We start from the raw sequence: 20578 nt of genomic DNA on the forward strand, positions 1-20578 counted from the left end.
AGGTTTGCGTGTGAGCTTTAAATTTCTTCTTTGTTTTTGGAATGAATTCTCGCTTCAGAATCGAAGAATTAAAAAAGTGTGTGAATGCTGAAGGCAGAAATAAGACTTGGAATTGGTTAACTTTACAGGTAGCTAAATGTTAAGGTATTACAAAGTGCATTCTACAACTATGGGAGAGGAAGTCTGTGTGGTAATCTTGTTTTTTTTTTTAATAATAAATCATTCCCATCCAACAGTCACAAAACGCACAGTGAATTGTTGAACTGGACTTCATTGGTTTACATAGAAAAGTATACAAAACTAAATTCCTACTTAATTAAGGTACAAAAAAATTGGAAAAATTTGCAAATCGAAATAAGGTGAGAACTTTTTCGAATTTGGGCTTAAGGAGCTTTTCTTCTTTTTTTTAGTCTAAGGTAAGTAGATGGTGTTATTATTATACTATTACATATTTCATATTTTGTGGTTCATTGTGTTTGCTTTATGCGCCTTCTGATCATTAGATATATGTATATATATTTTTAATATTGTATTGTATTTCGCCTCTCTTTCGTTCTACGCTCCTCTTTTTCTATTCTTTTTATTTTGTTTTTGTTAAATTTTATTTTAAATATCACGGCATTCAGCTGAGGTCTGATCTGATCTATTTCTTATGCTTATATATCTTTTCACACGATTTTGTTTACTTTTTTTATTGCATTGGCATTTCACATTTTTAGTTTTTTTTCTGGGGGGGCTTTGTGTGTGTTCTGTGGAAATCAAAAAACAAAAAAATAAAAATGGCTGCAGCAACGCTTCCGGATATATCAACTATCGACTATTTGGACTAAACAAAACAAGCAAAATTAATCTACAATAGCTCATCAGAGACACAGATACAGATACGAATACCGAGGCAGATGCCGATGCCGATGCCGATGGAGATACAGATACAGAGAATGGGTAGGGCGAGCACCGAAAGCTAAGTCTGGGGATCCTCGCCAGCACGCGGACTGGGGCTGAAGAGCTGGGCGCAGATGCGTCGCAACTGGAGCTGGCCACCCAACAGGCCTGCCCTCTGCATTAACTCTCACAAATTCCGCCGGCCCAATTGGCGATCCTCCCGCTCAGCATCCTCATCCTCCTCCACCTCGTCGTCACCATCGCCGTCGTCCTCTTCGCCATCCAGCTCCACATCCACCTCGAAGCGGGAGCCACCACCCCTCTGCGGCACTCCTCCAGTGGTGGTCGCACTCTCGCTGAAGTGCATCAGATTGGTGTCCATCAGCCCGTTGGTCAGGCTGAGTGGCGGCGACGATTGCGACGGCGGTCCCTCCAGCGAGAGGCGACTGTTGGTGCTGATGCTGCTCATGCTCAGCTGATCGTCGAACACCTCAATGTTCACCACCGTCGAGAGTTCACCGTGTTCGCCAAACGATTGGCGTATGGGATAGTCCCCAGCATCTGTGACCTCCGGTTTTTGGCCCTTGTTGTTTAGCATCGCATTGGGATTCATGTTGCCCTTGGTTGGGATTATGTTGTTGTTGATGTTGTTATTGTTGTTGTGAGCCAAGCCATCCAGCTGATCTGTGGTAAAATAGGTGCCTATGGAAGGAACATATTTCATATAAATTAGTCAGCTTTATCAGTGGAGCAAAAGGGGGATTTAGGATTATTAATATTTCTATTTTCCCAAGCAAAAAAAAGGAAAATATCTTAAGTATCAATCACATTAAATTGATTTTACATACAAAATACGTAAAAAAAAATATTTTCATGACTTTAGAAAAATAATATATACAATGAACATCAATTCCTAACATTTTTGAAATATTAATTATGAATTTAAGTTTTTAAGAGCTTTTAAAAGTAATAATAATGTTATCTATGATAGGATATGATATAATAATAATAATATATATGATATAAAAAAATTTATAGTTGGCACTCATCTTCGAATTATTTCCGAATTTCGGTTTTTTTTTAGATTTTTATATCAAGCCGTTTTGGCTGCAGAAGCTACTTCCCGTTTTCTAGGCTCTTCTTTTATAATTTAGTAATATATGATACAATAATAATATTATGAATACAATATTATAATTGATATGATACAATAATATTATTAATACAATATTAAAAACTTTTACTGGTTTTTAAAAACGATTTAATAATATTAAACCTGCAAAACAAGATCCCCAAACCCAGTAACAACACATGTAAGCCTCATTTGTTGTTTTAACTAAAATTGCATTTATTTAATCATACATCATTTAATTAAATTAAATTTTAGTGTTTAGCGATTTCCTTGCCTCCTTTTTCATCCATCTCTCAAACGTAAATCATAAATACTGCGAGTTAGACATAATTTTTATACGATATACATATATTTATATACAGAAAACAACTGATTTCCTTACTTTTTACAATCTTTTAAAGAAAAAAAAATAGGAGAAAAACGAAATAAAAACATACACAAGAGACAATTTCTAATAAATTTAATAAATTAACAAACAAATAATAGAACATTTTAAAAGGGGACCTTGAGTGTGGGAGAAACTAGATGAAACTTGAACGAGTATGGAGAAAACTTAACGAAAGCAAAGCCTAAAAACAAGTTCAAACGATTGTGACATTGGACAATTAGTATTATAATCAATACGGTTTAGTTATTATAATTAGTTGCTTTGCAAAAGTTACACCCAGTTGGATTTTGGGCAGGAAAGTGTAGTTTCTGGGGAAAATCGTTCTATGGATAAAATTGAATACCCATATGGGGTTGAATATTTATTTAACCATTAACTTCCAACTGTGTGTCCTGCAAGCTAGAGCTGCATGTGTGTGTGTTTAGTGTGTGTGTGTAAGCTAGGGGGCAGGATTTCAATTTTACAAATTTCGATTTCCGCACTGAGCGAATGTTTGGGCGCCATTTATGTACAATTTGAGAGCATTGATTATTTTCGATACATGATCTGTGTGTTTACGTTTAGGCCTTTTTTTTTTCTTTCAATTAAATATATATATTTATATATACATATATATAAATGGGTGTGGTTTATATATATGTTCTGTTGTATTCATAGTTTCTAGAAATGTATAGCTAACAATATAACTTTGCACTTAAAAATCGGTTAGTATTTAAATATTTTTTGTCGCTTTTCCTCATTGGTTTTTATGTTTTTTGTCTAAACGAATTGCTACAGTCGTTTTTGTTTTTTTATGTTTTGTTTTCGCTTTAAATTAGGCATTATAACTAACTTTTTGTTTTTCTTTTCGATAAATCACAATTTTTTTGCAGAGTTTTGTGTTTTGTTTTGTTGTTTTTTTGTTTGTTTGTTTGTTTTTGTTTTGTGGTTACTGAAATGATTTACTTTTCTTGCACACAGCTAAAAATTAAGAATCTAGAGTCATCTGTCGTGGTTGTTGTCCATTTCCATATATGGGCGTTTCGAATTGCTGTGGGGAGAAGGAGTTCTCCCCTCGTTTGCTGCTGTCCTGGTAGAGGAAATGCTTGCCTCTACTTGGCTCTGGTTCTGCCCACCGGCTGGTCACCTTCCTCCTGCTTCACGATGGGATTGGGCTGGCTGTCAGGTTGATCCGGCTGTTCCGATAGAGCATGATCCGGCGGCGACGGCGGCTGTGGCTGTGGCTGCTGCTGCTGGAGCGCATGGGCAGTGGGTGCTCCTGCATCCTGTCGGTTGGCATACAGATGCCACAGCACCACCAGGCTAAAGACGCACAGCAAACAAATCGCTAATTCTTATCTCTTGCGTCGTTTCGTCTTCTTCTTTGTGGCACTCGGCGGGCTGGCCACGCCCACGCCCAATCCCACAGAGGTAACGCCTCCGGCGGCGGCGGGCAGAGTAGCCGGGGTGGCAGCACCCGAGGCCATGTTCCCAGAGCCAGCTGCTCCGCCTGGCGAAAGGGAGGATGGCAATCCAATGCCCAGACCCAGACCCGTAGGATCCGGATGAACCGTCGTCTCCACACTGCTCTCCTCTGCCGAGGATGTGGACGAGGAGGTGGCCGCCTCGATGGCCGCTATCAGATTGATCTTGTGCTCCAGCTTCTTGGTCTTGAGCTTGTGCGGTGCGGCATTGGTTGTGCTGGAGGAGCCGTAGACCACATTGTCATCGGATGTGGTGGCCGGCACGGGTCCCTCGCTGTCCGTGTTGGTGGCATTGGTGGCCACGCCACTACTGCCGAAGTGCAGCAGATCCTCGGGCAGTGATTGCTCTGGCTCTGTCTCCTCAACATCCTCATCCTCGTCGGGCATTGCCCTGGCAGCTGGTTCCTGTTCCTGCACCTCCAGTTGGGAATCGCACATGCTGATGCTGATCAGAGGACGCAGCTCCTCGTCGTCTGGTTCTCGTTCCCGTTCCCTTTGCTGCTGCTGCAGCTGGAGCTGCTTCAGTCGCTTGTGCTTCTTGCTCAGCTTCTTGATGGGCTCCTCCATGATGACAATCTCCTCGGATCCGGAAGAGTTATTCGATGTGGAGGTGGACTTCTGCAGATCCAGAGTATCGAGGGTTATGTATACCGGTTCCGGTGTGGTCACCACCTCGGTCTGCACCTCTGGTTCTGTGTTCCTTATCCGTTCCTGTTCGTTTTCGTAGTGCAGGGAGCCGCACAGGGCCAGGATCAGATTTTGTTCGGTGAAACCCCGTGGTGGTGGGGAAATATTTCGCGGGATCGCCGACTTTTCCTGTAGCGGACTTTCGAAATTGATTAAGCTAACCGTTTCCTTCTTGGAGTCCTCTTTGACCTCAAGGGGTTCCAGAGCAGGCAGAGGTGGCAAGGCCTCCAGGGGCTTTAGGCCGCTCAGGAAGTCCTCAAACGTGTCCTTGACTTCTTTCGGGGGAGTAATCAGTTCCGGCAGCAGTTTCTCATCCCGCTTCTTTTCCGGACTCGCCTTAGTGGGTTTCTTGCCCAGGCTGGGATAATCCTGAACCGCTGGCAGTTTGGGTGGAGTCTCGTCGACGACGCGCCTCCATGGGCTGGTCACGTTTGCTGGGATGAGGGATTCAAGGGATTTTTCCCTCTCCTTCACCTTTTCTTTTTCCACCTTCTCTTTGATTTTGGCCTCTTTTTCCCTCTGTGCCTCTTTTTCCTTCTGCACCTCTTTCTCCTTCAACTTAGCCTCTCTTTCGAGGTCCTTGAGCTTTTCAGCTTTCTCTTTTTCCTTAAGCTTTTCCTCTCTTTCCTTTTCTTTTAGCTTTTCCTCTCTTTCCTTTTCCTTAAGCTTTTCCTCTCTTTCCTTTTCTTTAAGCTTTTCTTCCATTTCCTTTTTAAGCTTCTCTTCACGTTCCTTCTCCTTTAGTTTCTCTTGCCTTTCTTTCTCCTTGAGCTTTTCTTCTCTCTCCTTCTCCTTTTGCTTTTCTTCTCTTTCTTTTTTCTTGAGCAGCTCCTCCTTGATCTTTTCTTCTCTTTCCTTCTCCTTAAGTTTTTCTTCGCGTTCCTTCTCCCTGATCTTATCAGCTCTTTCCTTCTCCTTGAGTTTTTCTTCGCGTTCCTTCTCCTTTACCTTCTCTTCCCGCTCCCTTCGAAGCTTTTCTTCTTTTTCCTTTTCCTTGATCTTTTCCTCCTTGAGCTTTTCTTCTCTCAGCTTTTCCTTGATCTTTTCCTCCTTGAGTTTCTCTTCTCTCAGCTTCTCTTTGATCTTTTCCTCCTTGAGCTTCTCTTCTCGTTCTTTCTCCTTTAATCTATCTTCTTTTTCCTTGAGCTTAAGCCTTTCTTCTCGCTCTTTCTCCTTAAGCTTCGTTTCCTTTTCTTTCTCCTTCAGCTTCAGCTCCTTCTCTTTGGATTTCTCCCTCTCCTTGTCGATTGTCATGGTTTCTACTGCTCCCCCTGGTTGAAGCTTTTTCTTGCCCATCCTAGGAGGCTCCTCTTCGAGATCCTGCTCCTCTTCCTCCTCCTCATTCTCGTCCTGCGCATCCGACGCACTCGTCTCCACATGCAAACTCAGTCCCTGGGCACTGGCACTGCTCACCATGACGGCTGCAATGCTGCTCTTGTTGGCCAACAGACTGTCTGCATGATCTGATTCCAGATCGGAATCCTCCTCCGGCTTGGCTTTCTTCACCACCTCCACATCCTCCTCCTCCGCTATGATCTTCCCTTGCTCCAGATTCTTCTGCTCTAGATTCTTCTGCTCTGGCTTTCTTTCGATCACTTTCCCGCTGGTCTTTTGCTTGTTACACTTGGCCTTCTTCGCTGATTTGCCGATCGTGGCAGTGGTGGCCTCATCCTCGGAGGTGCCACTCCCACTCTTCTGGCTGGCAGTTTTAATGTTGTTACCCTGGCTGGGATTACCCTTGGGCTTGTTGAGGTGCGAAAGCTCTGCGAATTTCTGCGCTTGCGCAGCATCCTCGGCAGCTGCCAGGGATCGTAGGGTTTTCTGTTGCTGCTGATGCTGCTGCTGTGCCTTGTGCGATTGCTTCTGGGACTTCTGCTTCTCCTTCTGGACGAGCACCTCGTCCACCTCCTTGGCAATCACGGGCACAATCAACTTGTTGACCAGCACCACTGGTGGTTGGCAAATGGCCTGCTCCAGTTCCAGTTCCGATGCCGTTTCTTCGTCCGTCTTCTGATTCTTCTGGAGGAGCTTTTGTCTCTCCACTGGATCACTGCAAAATATGGCCACCACTGGCCGGAACAGAGCCTCATCACAATTCTCATGGATCACCGTGTCCTCAGCGGCCAGTTGGCCCACCACCTCGTCCAGCATATCCGCCTGCAGTTCCCCAGAGATCCCAGCATTCAGATCCGTGACCGTGCCCAGGGGATTGACCATTTTCTCCACACGCGTATAGCTGCAAATGTTGGGCAGAACGGAGGCCAGGGCTGAAATGGAATCCATCGAGTGCAAATGCGTCTCCGTATCCGGATGCTGATGCTGATGTTGATCCTCCACCACCTCGTCCAGATCGTTGAGACTCTCGTGCTCGGCGAGGGCATCATAATAGCAGGCATTATCACAATTCGAGGACGAACTTCCGACGCCGCCGGCGGCCAGGAGATCCTGGGGGGCTGGCGAGGAACCGGTGGCCAGGTGGTCGCCACCCGAAGAAGCTGCATGATCTGCAGAGGCAGCTGGAGGCGGGGCACAACAACGGTGGGGCACAGGACACAGAATACAGAGCGGAGAAAAAGAGAAATAGAAGAGAAAACAAATTATGAGAAAAGCGCATTTTCGGTTCGTACAGGAAACAAAAAACAAAAAGCCAAAGGCAAATTTTGATTTCGATATTGATTCGAAGTTTTGAAAATGTTTAATTGAAAAATATATTTTTAGCTTCTATTGTTTCATCTATTTATTGTGTGAATTATTTTATTTAAATATTTTAGCTAAGCTTGGTTTGTTTTTTAATTGGCAGTATGCGCGTTGAAAACTTTTATTTTTCGAGCAGTTGATCGATTGAAAAGGAAGCGGAAAACACTCAAAACAAAAAAGGAAAATCGAACGTGGAACAGAAAAATAAAAAACTTTGTAAATATAGATATTTGTTTTAGGCAAATTAAAAAATGAAAAACGAAAATATACTTTTTTTTTAACTGTCTGTTTTATTTTTTGTTTTAGTGTGAAAACGAAAAGAATTATAAAATTAAAGTTAAGAAAATAGTAGCGTGACATTGATTTTGGGGAAATAATAAAGAAACTGGAATATTGTTTTATCGTGAATTTTGAATTGCGTTTTCGAAATTTTTATGGCTTTGGCTTTTTATTAAAAGATTCATGTAGATTAATGTGCTCTTTCCTCTCAACCGTTCTCTTTCTCTCTCTCTCTCCCTCCCTCGCTTTCTCCCTCTCTCCATCTCACTCGAACCCAATCACTCTATGGCTTTCTCACTCGCACGTGCAATGAAACTTTCGGTTTAAAATTTTACTTTCGTTATTTTTAGCAAACGAATAGAAATCATAAGTGTATTTAACGAATCACAAGAGACAAGGACGAAAAGGGGCACCCATAAGAAAGTGAAGCAGAAGAAGAGGAAGCGGCGAAGCATTGAGGTGAAAAGTGCATCGAGGTGAATAAAATGCAACCATGTGATGAAATGCAACCATGTGATGGAGAAATTCAACCATGGGATAAAAAGTTAAGGAATAATGGTGTAAATTACACAGAACTGAATGATATGAGCCAAATGGGTGGTGAAAATTTCAAAACTATGTGTTAGAAAGTGTGTTCGGAAGTTTAATGGTGAAAATTTGGAAACAAGTGTCATAGCGGTGGTAAAAAATATGGTAGTGTTTAAAACAAAAAGTGGGAATTGAAAATGGTAATGGTAAGGGTTGACTGTGAAAAGAAGTATAAGTGTACTAAAATCTTTTAAAAGAAAAAACAACATTAAAAAAATGTTTAAATACCAAAAGGGCGATGGTGAAAAAGAACGTTAAGAAATTCAAAAATGGTTGTCTGTGCTGTTTCGGTTTGAAAAAGCGTCCATATCGAGCTGTAGAGGCAATTTTGTTAAATTTTCCTTTTAATGGGGAACAGATCAAGGTTAAATATATCTCCATACATTCTACCCGATCAGTTCGATCCATCCCAGGGGGTTAAGTGCACGACAGGATTAACAGCGACCAATGGGGCAAAGAAGTGTTAAAAGTCGATGTGTAATATAATGTGTTGCAGAAGAATTCTTTTAGGGGTAAGGTAGATTTTGTGGTTTTCTTTCTTTTGGATAGAGGACTCTGCTGTGACAAAAATGTTGTTAGCTTAAATTTAGTTGTCATTAAGATAGAAATAGATTAATTTAAATTGTATCTCATTTTACGATTAAACAAAAACACCAAAGAAAATATTTATGGTTAATTTGCATATGCAATGTTTTTTTCCGGCTAGAAAAATAAAATTTCAACAACTGAAAGTTAAAAAAAAAAACACCAACACACCAAACACCAAAAAACACTCCAATACACACACTCAAACACACACACAGAGAAAGGGAGAAATGTAAATGGATGAGGAATGAGGAGAAAGCTTAGTGATATGAGAATAAGTAGAGTAAAAGGATCATGCAAGGGTGAGAGGTGGGAGGGATGGCTATAACATCATCATCATCAGCATCATATCATCATAGTTCATCATCATTTTATCAACAACCAACAACCAATGCCAATTTCGTGGTGTTTTATAATCAATATTTAAATACAGCTTTTTTTCTTTTGTTTGAACACCAAAAATATTTTGAATTAAACATTTTCATTTTGAAAGCGTTTGTAAATTAAAACGTAAGAATTTATATATATATATATATAATAAAGTGTTTCAAAAACAAAAACTTAAAACCAAAATATAAAAAATGGAACATATAACGTTTGAATAGATCGTAGACAATTAATAAAACGATTTGTGAAGACATCGAGAATCGGCTAACTATCAAGGAGGATGCTTTTGATTCTAGGAATTCACCCACTTGGATGGCCAGGAGGGAACTGAGATCCCCTCCAGAGCCACACAAGCAGTACTTTTCCCACAATCATCGGCTAGCATTCCAATAGTCTTGCACAACATGCGATATTTATGTGTACATCTATCCAGGACGATTTCGGATTCGATTGCCACTCACCCGTATTTTCACGTCGCGCGGCAGCCGTGGATGGGGATTCACGCATGGCATCCGCCAAATCCTCCTTGAGACGGGTGTCGCCATGGACATAATCCGAGTCCAAGTGACCATGTCGGAAGCGATCCATCAACTTGGGACTCTGCTCAATGCTGCCTATTGCGTTTATCAAAAATATTAGTTATTTAAAGAAGCTGTAGTCAGGTTGACTTTCTTACTATAAGATCCGGATTCGATTAGAACCGGTACTCCGGCACCGCTGCGTCCCGTCACCGCTGAGCTACCGATGCCAGCTCCTCCCACCGAAGTGGCTGCATTCAGTGGCATGTTCAGCGGACTGGACCGATCCTTGGCCCCTACCGAGCCTACTCCCAGAGCAGACGAAGCTGCTGCCGTCGAAGGCAGCGTGGTGGTCGACGTCTTGGTAACGCCTATCTCCACCGCCTCTGCATCGACGTGGTTCAGATTCGAACTGGAAAAGGTAACATAAAAACGTATAAGTATTGGGATATATAACGAATTAAATGGTTAATTAAAAGCTATTGAAGATAACTTCAGTAATCCTAAGCAATCCTCACCCGCTGGGCGTGTTGTAGTTCTTAAAGACGAACTGCGGTCCCATCCACAGCCGGCGGTGGGGACCTGCGTGCGTGATGATCTCCACCTGCGCCAGCCAGCTTTCGGCCCGCTCGTCCGGCTCATCGAAATGATGGGCGCTGTCCAGCAGCAGGCTGGCATGGCGATCCTTGATCAGCCAATTGTCCAGCGTCAGCGGTGGTGCGATTTCTTGAGATCCATCCTTGCGCCGCCCCAGATTCCACTGGGCACGGGCCTCCACCTCCAGCTCGATGGGCGTGTCATCACAAATCTTCTCTTTGGCAACATCTGTGCAAGGGTGAGTAAATGCCATTTAGTAGATGAAACAAAAGAACACCAATCGTGTGACTCACGTGAGGCTAGCTTAGTGTCCAGATCGTACTGGATGAGCGCCCCGTGTCCGGCCATCACGAAGAGCGAGTCCACCGCCTTGCGCTGGACGCGATGCGGCTGCTCTCGTGTCGCCATCGGTGGCTCCAGCAGCCAGGAGCGCGATTTGGCGAAGATGGAACAGACGCTCAGCGGTTTGCCACTGTCGTCCGACAGCGAGGAGAGGCGCTGTCGCTGCCGTTGGCTGCTGCTGCCCACACCAACGCCTCCATGACCACCGGAACTAACTCCGGTGCCCATGCCAACGCCACCGCCCACTCCACCGCCCAGGCCCGCCGATCCTGGCGGTGATCCCAGAGTGAAGGGCTGGCGCAGCTGGGCCAGCGGCTGTACCACCGATGGACGCGGATACGGCGGCAATGTGGGATTGTGATACGGCTGCAGCGACTGCACAAACGTCGTGCTCTCCGAGTGCGAGATCGGCGAACTGGAGCGCCCATCTGCTCCGAGGCCGGCACTCCGGTGGAAGCGTGACAGCTTGTTGACCACATGCAGCGAGGTGTGCGTGCGAACGCCCATGGCGCCGCCGTAGGGCGTGATGGGGAAGACGTGGGTGGTGCCGCGCAGCGTGGACACGGCAGCCCAGCGCGAGTCCAGCGAGAAGGCGATGTGCTGCACCTTGGCGCTAGTATCTCCGCGATGCAGCACATACAAGTGGTGCACGGCGGCCAGGCTGGGACCAACCGGATGCGGTTGCACTCGGAACACGTGGAAATCGTGGCCGCGTCGATCGGCGGTGAGCAGCAGCATGCCGGAGCTGTCGAACTCCATGGCCACCAGAGCCTCGCTGTGGGCCACAAAATGAGCCACGATGGGATCGCCACCGCCCTGGGAGCCACCCGTGGAGCTCAGCGGAGTACCCGTCGTGGGACTGTAGTCCTTCACCGGATGCTGCAATCGGAAAGAGATCGTTTAGAGATCAAGTCGGGAAGCGGAAATCCCATTTCCACCCACCTTCACATCGATGATGGTGACCACACCCGACTGCTTGGCATCCGGACCACCGCTGGCCGAGTCGAAGCTGCTGCTCTTGGAGCTGGCACCGCTGCCGGCGGTGGTGCCCGTCAGTCCGGCGGCCACCTGCTCGCCCAGCTCTCGCAGTCCCTTGCCAAAGGATTTGGCCGCATTGAGCACAGTGGCCGTGTAGCTGGGAACGCCCTCGCCATCGCATCCGCCGCCGCTGCGCTTTGAGTGCAGCAACTTGTGCTCCGCATATGCCAGCCAGCGCGGTCCCAGTGCAATGGGATTGGGGTTGATCCTGCCAAGAAAGAGAGCCACATTTCAAATAAGTTCAAGATCACTACAAGATTCAACTGAAGCTAGTCCTAACATACATTACATTTTAACCCACAGCTAGTTGAACTAAAAACTATAATCAAAGTTAATCGAGCCTCTAAATTGAGTCCATTACCTCCTCATTATCATTATTTCTAAGTGATTGGGTGGAATAACTAACTTCACTTTGAACTGAACGATTAAATGGCATTTACATACATATATATGTAGATGTTTATAATAAGATAAGAAAATATTAAAGTAGTTCAATTGACCCCATAAACGGTTACCAATGACTCTGTTGTATCTCTAAGACCTTAATTAATAGAACTAGAAACCGGAATATATAACTATCTTAATATCAAACAGTCTATAGAATGGACTAGTAAGTCTAAACATTTAGAGCTAGCTCAACTGAAGTACTAGGATATATGCATTAATCCCATTGAGTTCACTCACCCCGGACTGGGATAGCAGGTGGTGATGGTGAGGCGGTCCTCCAGCGTCCTGGCATCGAAGACGGCGATCCGTTCGTGGAACGTTATGACCACCGCCGATCGATTGGCCTGGATGTCCAGCACGGCGTTCTTGAACTTGATCGTCTTGACCTGGACGCCCGTCTTGAGGGACATAAAATTCACGGCACTGAATTGGGCGGCAGCCGATACTCCAATACCGCCAACTCCTCCACCCGATCCGCCGACAATTGTGATTCCACCGCCTCCGCCGCCGCCACCCAAGCCCAATCCCGAGTTGCCAGCCAGTAGACCGCTGGCCGCTGCACTGCCTCCATCGACAAATGCCACCAGGGGACGTTTCTCGGCAAAGGCATCGACTGGCTCATCCGCCCGCCCATTCTCGTCCAGGGCAACAGCCGTGGCCGGCGTGGGCAGCACCCGGAGGGCAGTGACGACGCCGTGACGCCAGGATAGCACCTCAACGGCCTCGCCGTTGGCCGGTATGGCCCACACTTGGACGCCCAGACCGTAGCCGAGTATCAGGAGCAGTGGCGGCGCTGCATTCCCCTCCAGCTCCCAGTCGTCGCCGAAACGTGGATCGCTAACATCCGCACACGTTTCGAAACGGGCCCAGGTGATGGTGTCCTTGGGATCCTGCACCGGCTGATTGGCCAATGTCACTTCATTGATGAAGCCAATGGCCGAGTCGAGGATCGAGCGATCCGACACTGTTTGCGGCGGCACAATGGCGGGCACGGCGGTGCCCGATTTGCTGCTGCTGCCGGCCGAACCGGAGCCAGAACCGGATCCGGATCCGGAGCTCGATCCAATGCCGGAACCGACCACGCCGGAGGGATGGCGGCGTGGCGAGTCCGCGGACATGATGCGGTGGCTGATGGGGGGGATGGCCGGTGGTGGCTGCTGCTGGCCGCCGGAATCGCTCCTCTTCTAGCTGCTACCACAGCTGCTGCCAATGATGCAGTGCCTCCACACTGGAGGTCAGTGGACGGCGGGCGGCTGGGGGTGGCAGTGGGCAGTGGGTGTTACTCTCTCTCTCTCTCTCTCTCTCGCTTATTCTATTTCTCTCCTGGAGACACTGCGTCTGATCGGTTCTTGCTTTCCCCCGCTCGTTCGCTCTCTTTCTCTGGCTCTCTCTTGTTGTCAACTGCAAATAGAAAGCAAAAACAATAAATAAACAAATTGAACAATCTCACACATGCATCTTCCCCGCTCACCGCTCCACACTCTTTTCACTCTCTTTAGGGTGAACCCCAATAAGCGAACAGGCGACCTTTGCCCGAATATGTGAAATGGGAACTTGTAGTTTGAAGATCTTGTGATGATAGTCGCTCAACCTTTTGTTGGCATATTTCGCAAGTCATTATTATTCATTATGTGTGTTGACTCATTGCACAATACAAAGAAATTGAAATTCAACTTAAAACTGGTTGTAAAAAATATGATAAAACAAACTTGATTTAACATTCAGAATACATGTAATCCATATACTTCTTAATTCCTATGCCTATCTTAACAATAGTCGAATTCTTATACCCACCAAAAAAGAATAATATTACATCACTCTCAATAAGAAAAACAATATTTTGTTTGCCTTACAAAGGGCCACACTACGTATGAGCGATAAAATAAACCAGCAACAACGATGATTAAACAGTGAAATAATGTCCACCCTAATGCGCACATTTCATAGTTTCTTTTGGTCATTCCATTCCGTTCCGTTTTCCCTTTGTCTCAATCAAAAAGCTTTAATCTTTGGACAGAGCCAGCCCCCCACCACCCACTGTCACCTTCAGCACCACCCCCCTTTTCCCACCACCAATTTACGCTCTCTTGTTACCAATTTATTAGCGCATTACGTGGATTTTCTGCTCTACACTTTGTTTTTATTTTAATTTTAATTTTTCGGTTGCTTTTTGTCCCCCTTCGCTTTTGTCAATTCCGATTCCATGGGGCGCACATAAAGTGCAATAAAATAACAACAAAATACGCTTACAAATTGAACGTATGTTTGTTTAAAAGAAAAAGCAAAAAAAAACTACGGAAAAAGTTAAACAATATTTGTTGTTTTTTTCACACTGCCAACGCGAAAACAAAACAAGCTCCAAACCACAACAACAAACCTCAAAGTCACGCAGAAATCATCAGGCCATTTGCTTTGGCTTCTAGTTTTAGTTTTCTGTTCCGTTTTCAGCTGCGATTCGCCAGCAAAACGCAATATGCAAACACAAAGAAGCTCTCTGTTTCCCCCACTTATTGGAAATAACCGTTTAAGCCAAGCCACAGATCTCTTTCTCCCCTTTCCAATTGGGAAAACGAAAAAGGAATTGAGCGAGAAGAGCAAACGATAGAGCAACAATTGTCCAGAAAAGGAAAACTTATTAACCCTTATGACCCCACAAGAAATTAATGATGAGAATAACAATCCAAATAATTTGATTCAGTGGAAATTTCTATGTTATAATTGTTACCAAATTTATAGAACTCGGATTTTAACCTTTATAGCTTTTGCCATTTTACAACAAATTTTAAAATGAAATTATTGCTAAAATTAACAGTTCTAAAGTCTATCGAAATCTAATTTCTAAGAAGCTTGTTCATATTGATCTATTTTAATGCTATCAATTTGTTTGTTTCCAATTGACTGGTGACCCAAAACTAGACTTATAGACCCATTAAATTCCGAATAATATTATATTTGCACACCTCTAAAAATTTGTCGTTTAAACTTTTAGACATATTTCTAATTCTTCGTCTATCTCCCAAGTGGTCATTCATTAATTATTCAATCCGTTCAGAGGACAGCAGGTGAACGATCCCTATCGAGATTATTACTTATTCAGTAAATACATAGGCAGTTTGCAAAACTTTTCCACGTGTGGTTGCAATTGATTAAACGAGTATTTCGCCACATATAGATAGAAATGAGGTAATTACCAAGTTATACTTATATATATATACAATATACATACGTATGCACATGGCATATAGTATTCCGTATTGGAATTGGCAAATGATAAGGCACGAAGTCGTGTTGTAAAGGCGTAATGATTCAATTAAACGCTTGTAAAAAGTTGCGAAATTCCGAAGAGGAATTACTTTGGAGCACTTGAAGTTCCCGAAAGAAACAATAAATGTATGATGGGTGGGGGGGCTTAAGGGTTAAGCCCCAAAAAAAAATGGGTATCATCATAAAGCGGGGAGTGGGGTGTGGGAAGAGTGCAGCTGCATCGCTGCATTCCTCAATTGGCTTGGCACACGCGCAACAAAAACAAAAACAATAACTGTAATAGCAACAAGCAATGTCACACACACACCCAAAGGCTACTTGTGTGAGAAAGAGATGGCCTCCCGCCCCCTGGCTGTTCCTCTCTCCCTCCCACCCATGGCGACCATAAGTAACGCATTTGTCTTTGTTCAGCAATAGGCATCCAAACGGCATTAATTTCGTTGGGGGAGAAAGAGAAAGACCCCTCAATGTTAATACAGTCAAGCTTCCAAAAAAGGCATTCCAGCATTCAAAATTTGGGTCACCAAATATTTACGAAAAAAAACATTTTTAGAGGATTTCAGCTACATTTATTGTAAGGTTACAAATAATTGTATTTTTGCAACTTCTTTAAATCGAAATAAATAAATAATATATAAATATTATACCTATAAATACACATAAACATAGCTCATTATCAGTTAAGTCGAAAGCACGATTTTTGAGTTAATATTAAAGAACTATTTTTGTGTCAAGCTCTATGTTATGTAAAAAATGCATCATCCTATCTTTCATATACAGAAAATTGAATCACGTTGCTAAGAGACAACTATACTAAAAACCCCTTTTTTTTTAAATATTTTTTTAGATAAACGTACAAGCTAGATCAAATCTTATATTGTCTAAACATGTACGTTGTAGAAACTTTAATACTGGTTAAAGTTTTATTTCAAAACTTGGATTTTTAGAAATACTCTATGTTATGTAAAAAATGAATTATCCTATCTTTAATACACGGAACGTGAAAAAATATTGGTGTTGTTTTTTGGAAAAATATTTTTTTAGATCACATTTTAAATTGTCTAAACATGTACATACATTGTAAAACCTTTGATATTTCTTGAAATTCTATTTCTAAAACAATTTCTAGCTTTTGTTTCAAAACTTCGAATAAAAAGTTAGCTTACCAGCCAGTTATCTAATAAGATTCTTTTTATAGAAGTTAGCCTGTACCTGCCCTCGCATTAGTTTACACGTATCCTTGACACTCGATCAATTCCACAGCAAGTTCAAGCCAACGCATAAACGAATCTCGGGCTCAAATGCAATTGCAGAAAGAGAGGAAGAGAATGCAAAAGGAAAAGAGAAACCCCAGCATGTTTTTTGTTCCTCGTTTTGGGCCCATTGTTTATGCTGCCCATTGCCAAAAGCCACTTGACAAAATCTCAGCAAGTCTCTTTTCCCTTTTCTTTTGTTTCCTTTTACGATAGCCAAAGATAGCCAACAATAGCTCACTCGCACACGATTGCAATTCGCGAACAGGTGTTACTATAAATACCAGCACACACCGTTTAGATACATATTAGACATGCAATTTCATCCGTTCTAGTAATAAAAACGTGTTTTTTAGGCTGTGAGTAACAGCAGCTTAAATGCAACAAAAGCAATGGTTACCAGTGCTAATAATACACGACAAAATAGGAAATATATTATATTTAGAATTTGATATGTTCCAAACAAATGCGGGGATGTCAATTCATTTGCATATATTACATGCCAAATTAAAAGAACTCTCTTCATAATTGATATTTTTAGCATTTTTGTTCCCCCAAGTTGCACGTAGGTACTTTATAAAGTATCTGTGAAACAGATTCTATATAGAACAAGTTCATCAACCCACACACAGCTGATTATTTTCACTAGATTACGAACGAAATAATTTCTATTGAAGCAGATTAAAGAGGAATACGTATATCAGTCACACACGCCCCCGTACACCTCATCAGATGATAAGGCTTCTGGGTTCCCGTCCCCACGTCCCTCAACCTTTGGCAGTCCTTGGATGCGAACAAAGGAACCCCTTGGTCTAGAGTAGATAAAACTAACCTATAGGCCATGTACCTACCGCAGTAGAACCTTTTCGAAATGAACTGCCTGAACCCTTTACTAAACTCAGTTTTTAGGGAGATTAAGTGTGATAAATTCACATTGTATTAGGTATAAGATCTCATTCATCCATCCATCTATCATCAAAACTCTTTGATTCTATGATATCAATGATATATATGTATAGTTATATCAAGGAAGATTTAAGAATTATTTTTAAATTTAAAACATAATCTGTTGTTAATTTTTAAAAATTTATATGATTTCATGTATAGATTGTACAGACATTATATTATTTAAACTATACAAGGAAACCCCGCTTTTATATTGTATAGGAATTTTATTGCAGCACTTTAATATTATGAAATGATTATACATTATACCAAAATTTTGGAAAAAATATTAAGTTGTTGCTCTGAATCTAGTATAAATTCAAGAAAATAATGGATTAAAATGTGATATTTTAAAAATATGGAATATAAATGTTAAAATAAAAGGTAAAAATGAGCAAAATAATAAATAAATAAGTCAAAAAGATTCACTAACTATAAAAGACGAATTTTTTTTTATTAAAGCCCCACTGTAGTGCTGACAGGCGGAATGCAATTTTCGCTTTTTTTATGTTTTGTTCTTCTGCTTTTGTGTTTCTGCTTATTTTCAATGACACCCACCCACTCGCCCAAACATTGCCAGATTTTTTGGCAAACATTTCTATTAGGTAAAATCACAAATGGGCCAGGGGAAGGGTGGGGGCGAAGGAGGAGATGAAGAAGAGCAGGCGGATACTGGGGGTGGCAATTGAAAAATGTCACTTTTAATGTGCGTTTTAAATTCGTAAATGAAGCGAAAACAATTTGTGCCATTCAAATATTTTTGTTATTTTTTGATTACACGACCAGCGTGTTGTTTTTGTCATTGTTGTTGTTGTTGTTGCCCTTAAATACAGTTGGAAAACAAAGAGCCAAAAGCAGAGCAATTATCAAAATATATACACAAGTCAGAAGGCACAAGTGAGAGAGGGATAGAGAGAGAGAGGGAGAAGAGAGCCGAAAACGAAAACAAAACTAACACACATTCAGATGCACTTGAATGCACACACTAACGCATTTGCAGCAACTGAGCTGCAACGAAATTTTGTTGTTGCTCTCTCTCGCAGCGTCGCACAGTGGAGTAAATGCATAATGCACATTCTTAGTTGTATATAAAAATGTTTATGTACTAAATAAAGAACAGGTGATTTGACGTTATAAGTAAAGAATATCTGTATAATAGTAATGTATTTAAAAATATGTTCGAAATCTAGATCTGCTTAAAATCTTCCCTGTCAAATTCAAATTTTCAGAATAATAACGACACACATTTGTTTTCTTTAAACCTCTGATCTCTTCACTTTTCAACCACTGTGCCCAAATGTGTTCCACTATCAGTCCGTTTCGTTTCCACTGCTTTGTTGTTGCCCGTCTAATGCGCACATACACACACATGTTTACATATATAAGCGAGTGTATCTGTGTGTGATTTTTTTTCCTTCATTGTTTGTGTTTTGAAATATTGTTTTTTTCGCGTCACAGCCAAAACAAAATTTCCACTACTTTTGACATTTAAATAACAGCAAATACTTGGTGGTACAAAAATTTCTGCTCTCTCTTTCCACTTCTCTTCGTACCCTCGATTTTCGCTCTATTCTTGGCTCTTTGTTTGCACAATTTACACGTCTGTGATTTCGACAGAGCAACAATAAACAAATAGTTGCATAAATAGAGGTTTGATTTTCGATTTACATATGTATATACACGATTTTTTGTTCTATCTTTTACGTTTCTTTTTTTTTTGCGCGTCAAACAAAAACAACTAGAAGAAGAGGAAGAACTTACCACTTGCGTTGTTGTTGTTGCTGTTCGTTGGTTGAATCTGAATCAGCAGCTGAAACACAACTCGTTCCACTTTTCTCACACGTTCCGCAGAGCGCGCGCAAAAACAACAACACAAACAAAAATCATATGTTTTCAGCTGCTCGCTCTCTTTAGGTCTCTATGTATCTCTCGCTTGAGTTAGCTTTTGTTGTTGATTTCCTTCTGCTGTTGCTGTTGTTGTTGTTGTTCTTGTTACTGTTGTTTTTCGAGCTCCTCTTTTTTATTATCTTCGTTTGTTGCAGGCGGCAGCAGCAGCAACAAAAATCTCCAACTGCGTCTTGCTTTTCCTCTCTCTTTCTATCCGCCCCCTTTTTGTTGCTTTTAATTATTTGTTTTCTTGTTGTTTTGCCACGCCCTCTAAGTGTCGTCGCTTAATTTTTTTCGGGCTACTACTAATTAATTTCAGCTTTTTTCGAAACGCGCAGCCAATTCTCAACTGCGGAGCTCGAGTTTTGTTTGAAAAAAACTGAACTTTTTTGTTTCTTCCTCTTCTGCCGCTGCCGCCGTCGACGCAGAGCCCTATTGCTGGCTCACTCGCACTCTCACACACACACGCACACGCACCAATACAGACACAACGACTGCGCTGCGTCGTACGTTTTATTTTTTTGGACTTCTTTTTCGTTTATGATTTTGTTATTGTTGTACTGCCTACTGCCAATGTTGTTGTTGCTGCACAAAAAGTAACTGCGACATTCAAATTAATTTTGCAATCGTTCGCCTTGTTTTTGAACTCTCCGTTAACTTATATATATATATATATATATGTATCGATTAAAGACGATTTATGCGTCGCAACAGAAAAAAAAACAGAAAATAACCAAGAGAGACTGCTGCCAAAACGAAAGGGAAAAAAAACTAGTACTAGCTGGTCTGACTGCTAGCGAGCGTTTGCCTTTATTCGTGTAATATCTTCAGCGGACACTTAGTATTATTAATTGTTATTATTTTGGTTGCTGCGCTGTTTCTGTCTCTGTTTTTTGTCTCTCTCTTCTGGGTGCTGGGCCAATGTGACCGTGGCGGCTAGAAACCAAATGCCCAATTGGCAGGGTGATTACGGTACGGTCGAAAGTAGCTATTGGCGATTTGACCATCTCTAGTTTGGTGTGACCAGGCTTGGGCTTTCGGGAATAAATACCTAAATATACCAAAGTAAGTTATATCTGATAAGGAAAATAATCAAGTTCAAAAGCCTTAAAATTATAACGCCGAGATCGTTAATAACTTCGTATTAAATAGAAAAATCAAGTTAGTACACACATAACATATTTTAGAACACTTTATTT

The 20578-nt window shown here is 42.3% G+C and overlaps 1 protein-coding gene across 3 annotated transcripts; it reads right to left on the reverse strand.

The window, feature by feature from the left end:
* Positions 1-253: 253 nt before the first annotated feature.
* rudhira (breast carcinoma-amplified sequence 3 protein rudhira) lies at positions 254-20304 on the reverse strand. Of its 3 annotated transcripts, none has more exons than XM_017068515.4 (8): positions 19254-20301; positions 12268-13431; positions 11488-11791; positions 10497-11424; positions 10125-10431; positions 9765-10018; positions 9550-9702; positions 254-1584 (listed from the first exon to the last, which is right to left on the reverse strand). In XM_017068515.4, exons 2-8 carry the CDS (start codon positions 13146-13148, stop codon positions 1070-1072), a joined length of 3342 nt encoding a protein of 1113 aa, XP_016924004.2. In that variant the 5' UTR covers positions 13149-13431; positions 19254-20301; the 3' UTR covers positions 254-1069. The 3 variants fall into 3 exon arrangements, with proteins under 3 accessions (XP_016924004.2, XP_065724135.2, XP_016924003.2); XM_065868063.2 differs by lacking the exon at positions 254-1584 and adding an exon at positions 2206-7056 and having other exon boundaries at positions 19254-20304; XM_017068514.4 differs by lacking the exon at positions 254-1584 and adding an exon at positions 2206-7068 and having other exon boundaries at positions 19254-20304.
* Positions 20305-20578: the final 274 nt, after the last annotated feature.

The sequence above is a fragment of the Drosophila suzukii genome, chromosome X (genome assembly GCF_043229965.1).
Source record: "Drosophila suzukii chromosome X, CBGP_Dsuzu_IsoJpt1.0, whole genome shotgun sequence".
Classification (NCBI taxonomy): domain Eukaryota; kingdom Metazoa; phylum Arthropoda; class Insecta; order Diptera; family Drosophilidae; genus Drosophila; species Drosophila suzukii.

Excerpts from the sequence above, each read along its gene's own strand:
- rudhira (XM_017068514.4), bottom strand. The coding sequence starts at position 13,148 with ATGTCCGCGGACTCGCCACGCCGCCATCCCTCCGGCGTGGTCGGTTCC. Across the intron at positions 11,792-12,267 it reads ACCTGCTATCCCAGTCCGGG|GATCAACCCCAATCCCATTG; the intron begins GTGAGTGAACTC and ends CTTTCTTGGCAG. Across the intron at positions 11,425-11,487 it reads TCACCATCATCGATGTGAAG|CATCCGGTGAAGGACTACAG; the intron begins GTGGGTGGAAAT and ends TTCCGATTGCAG.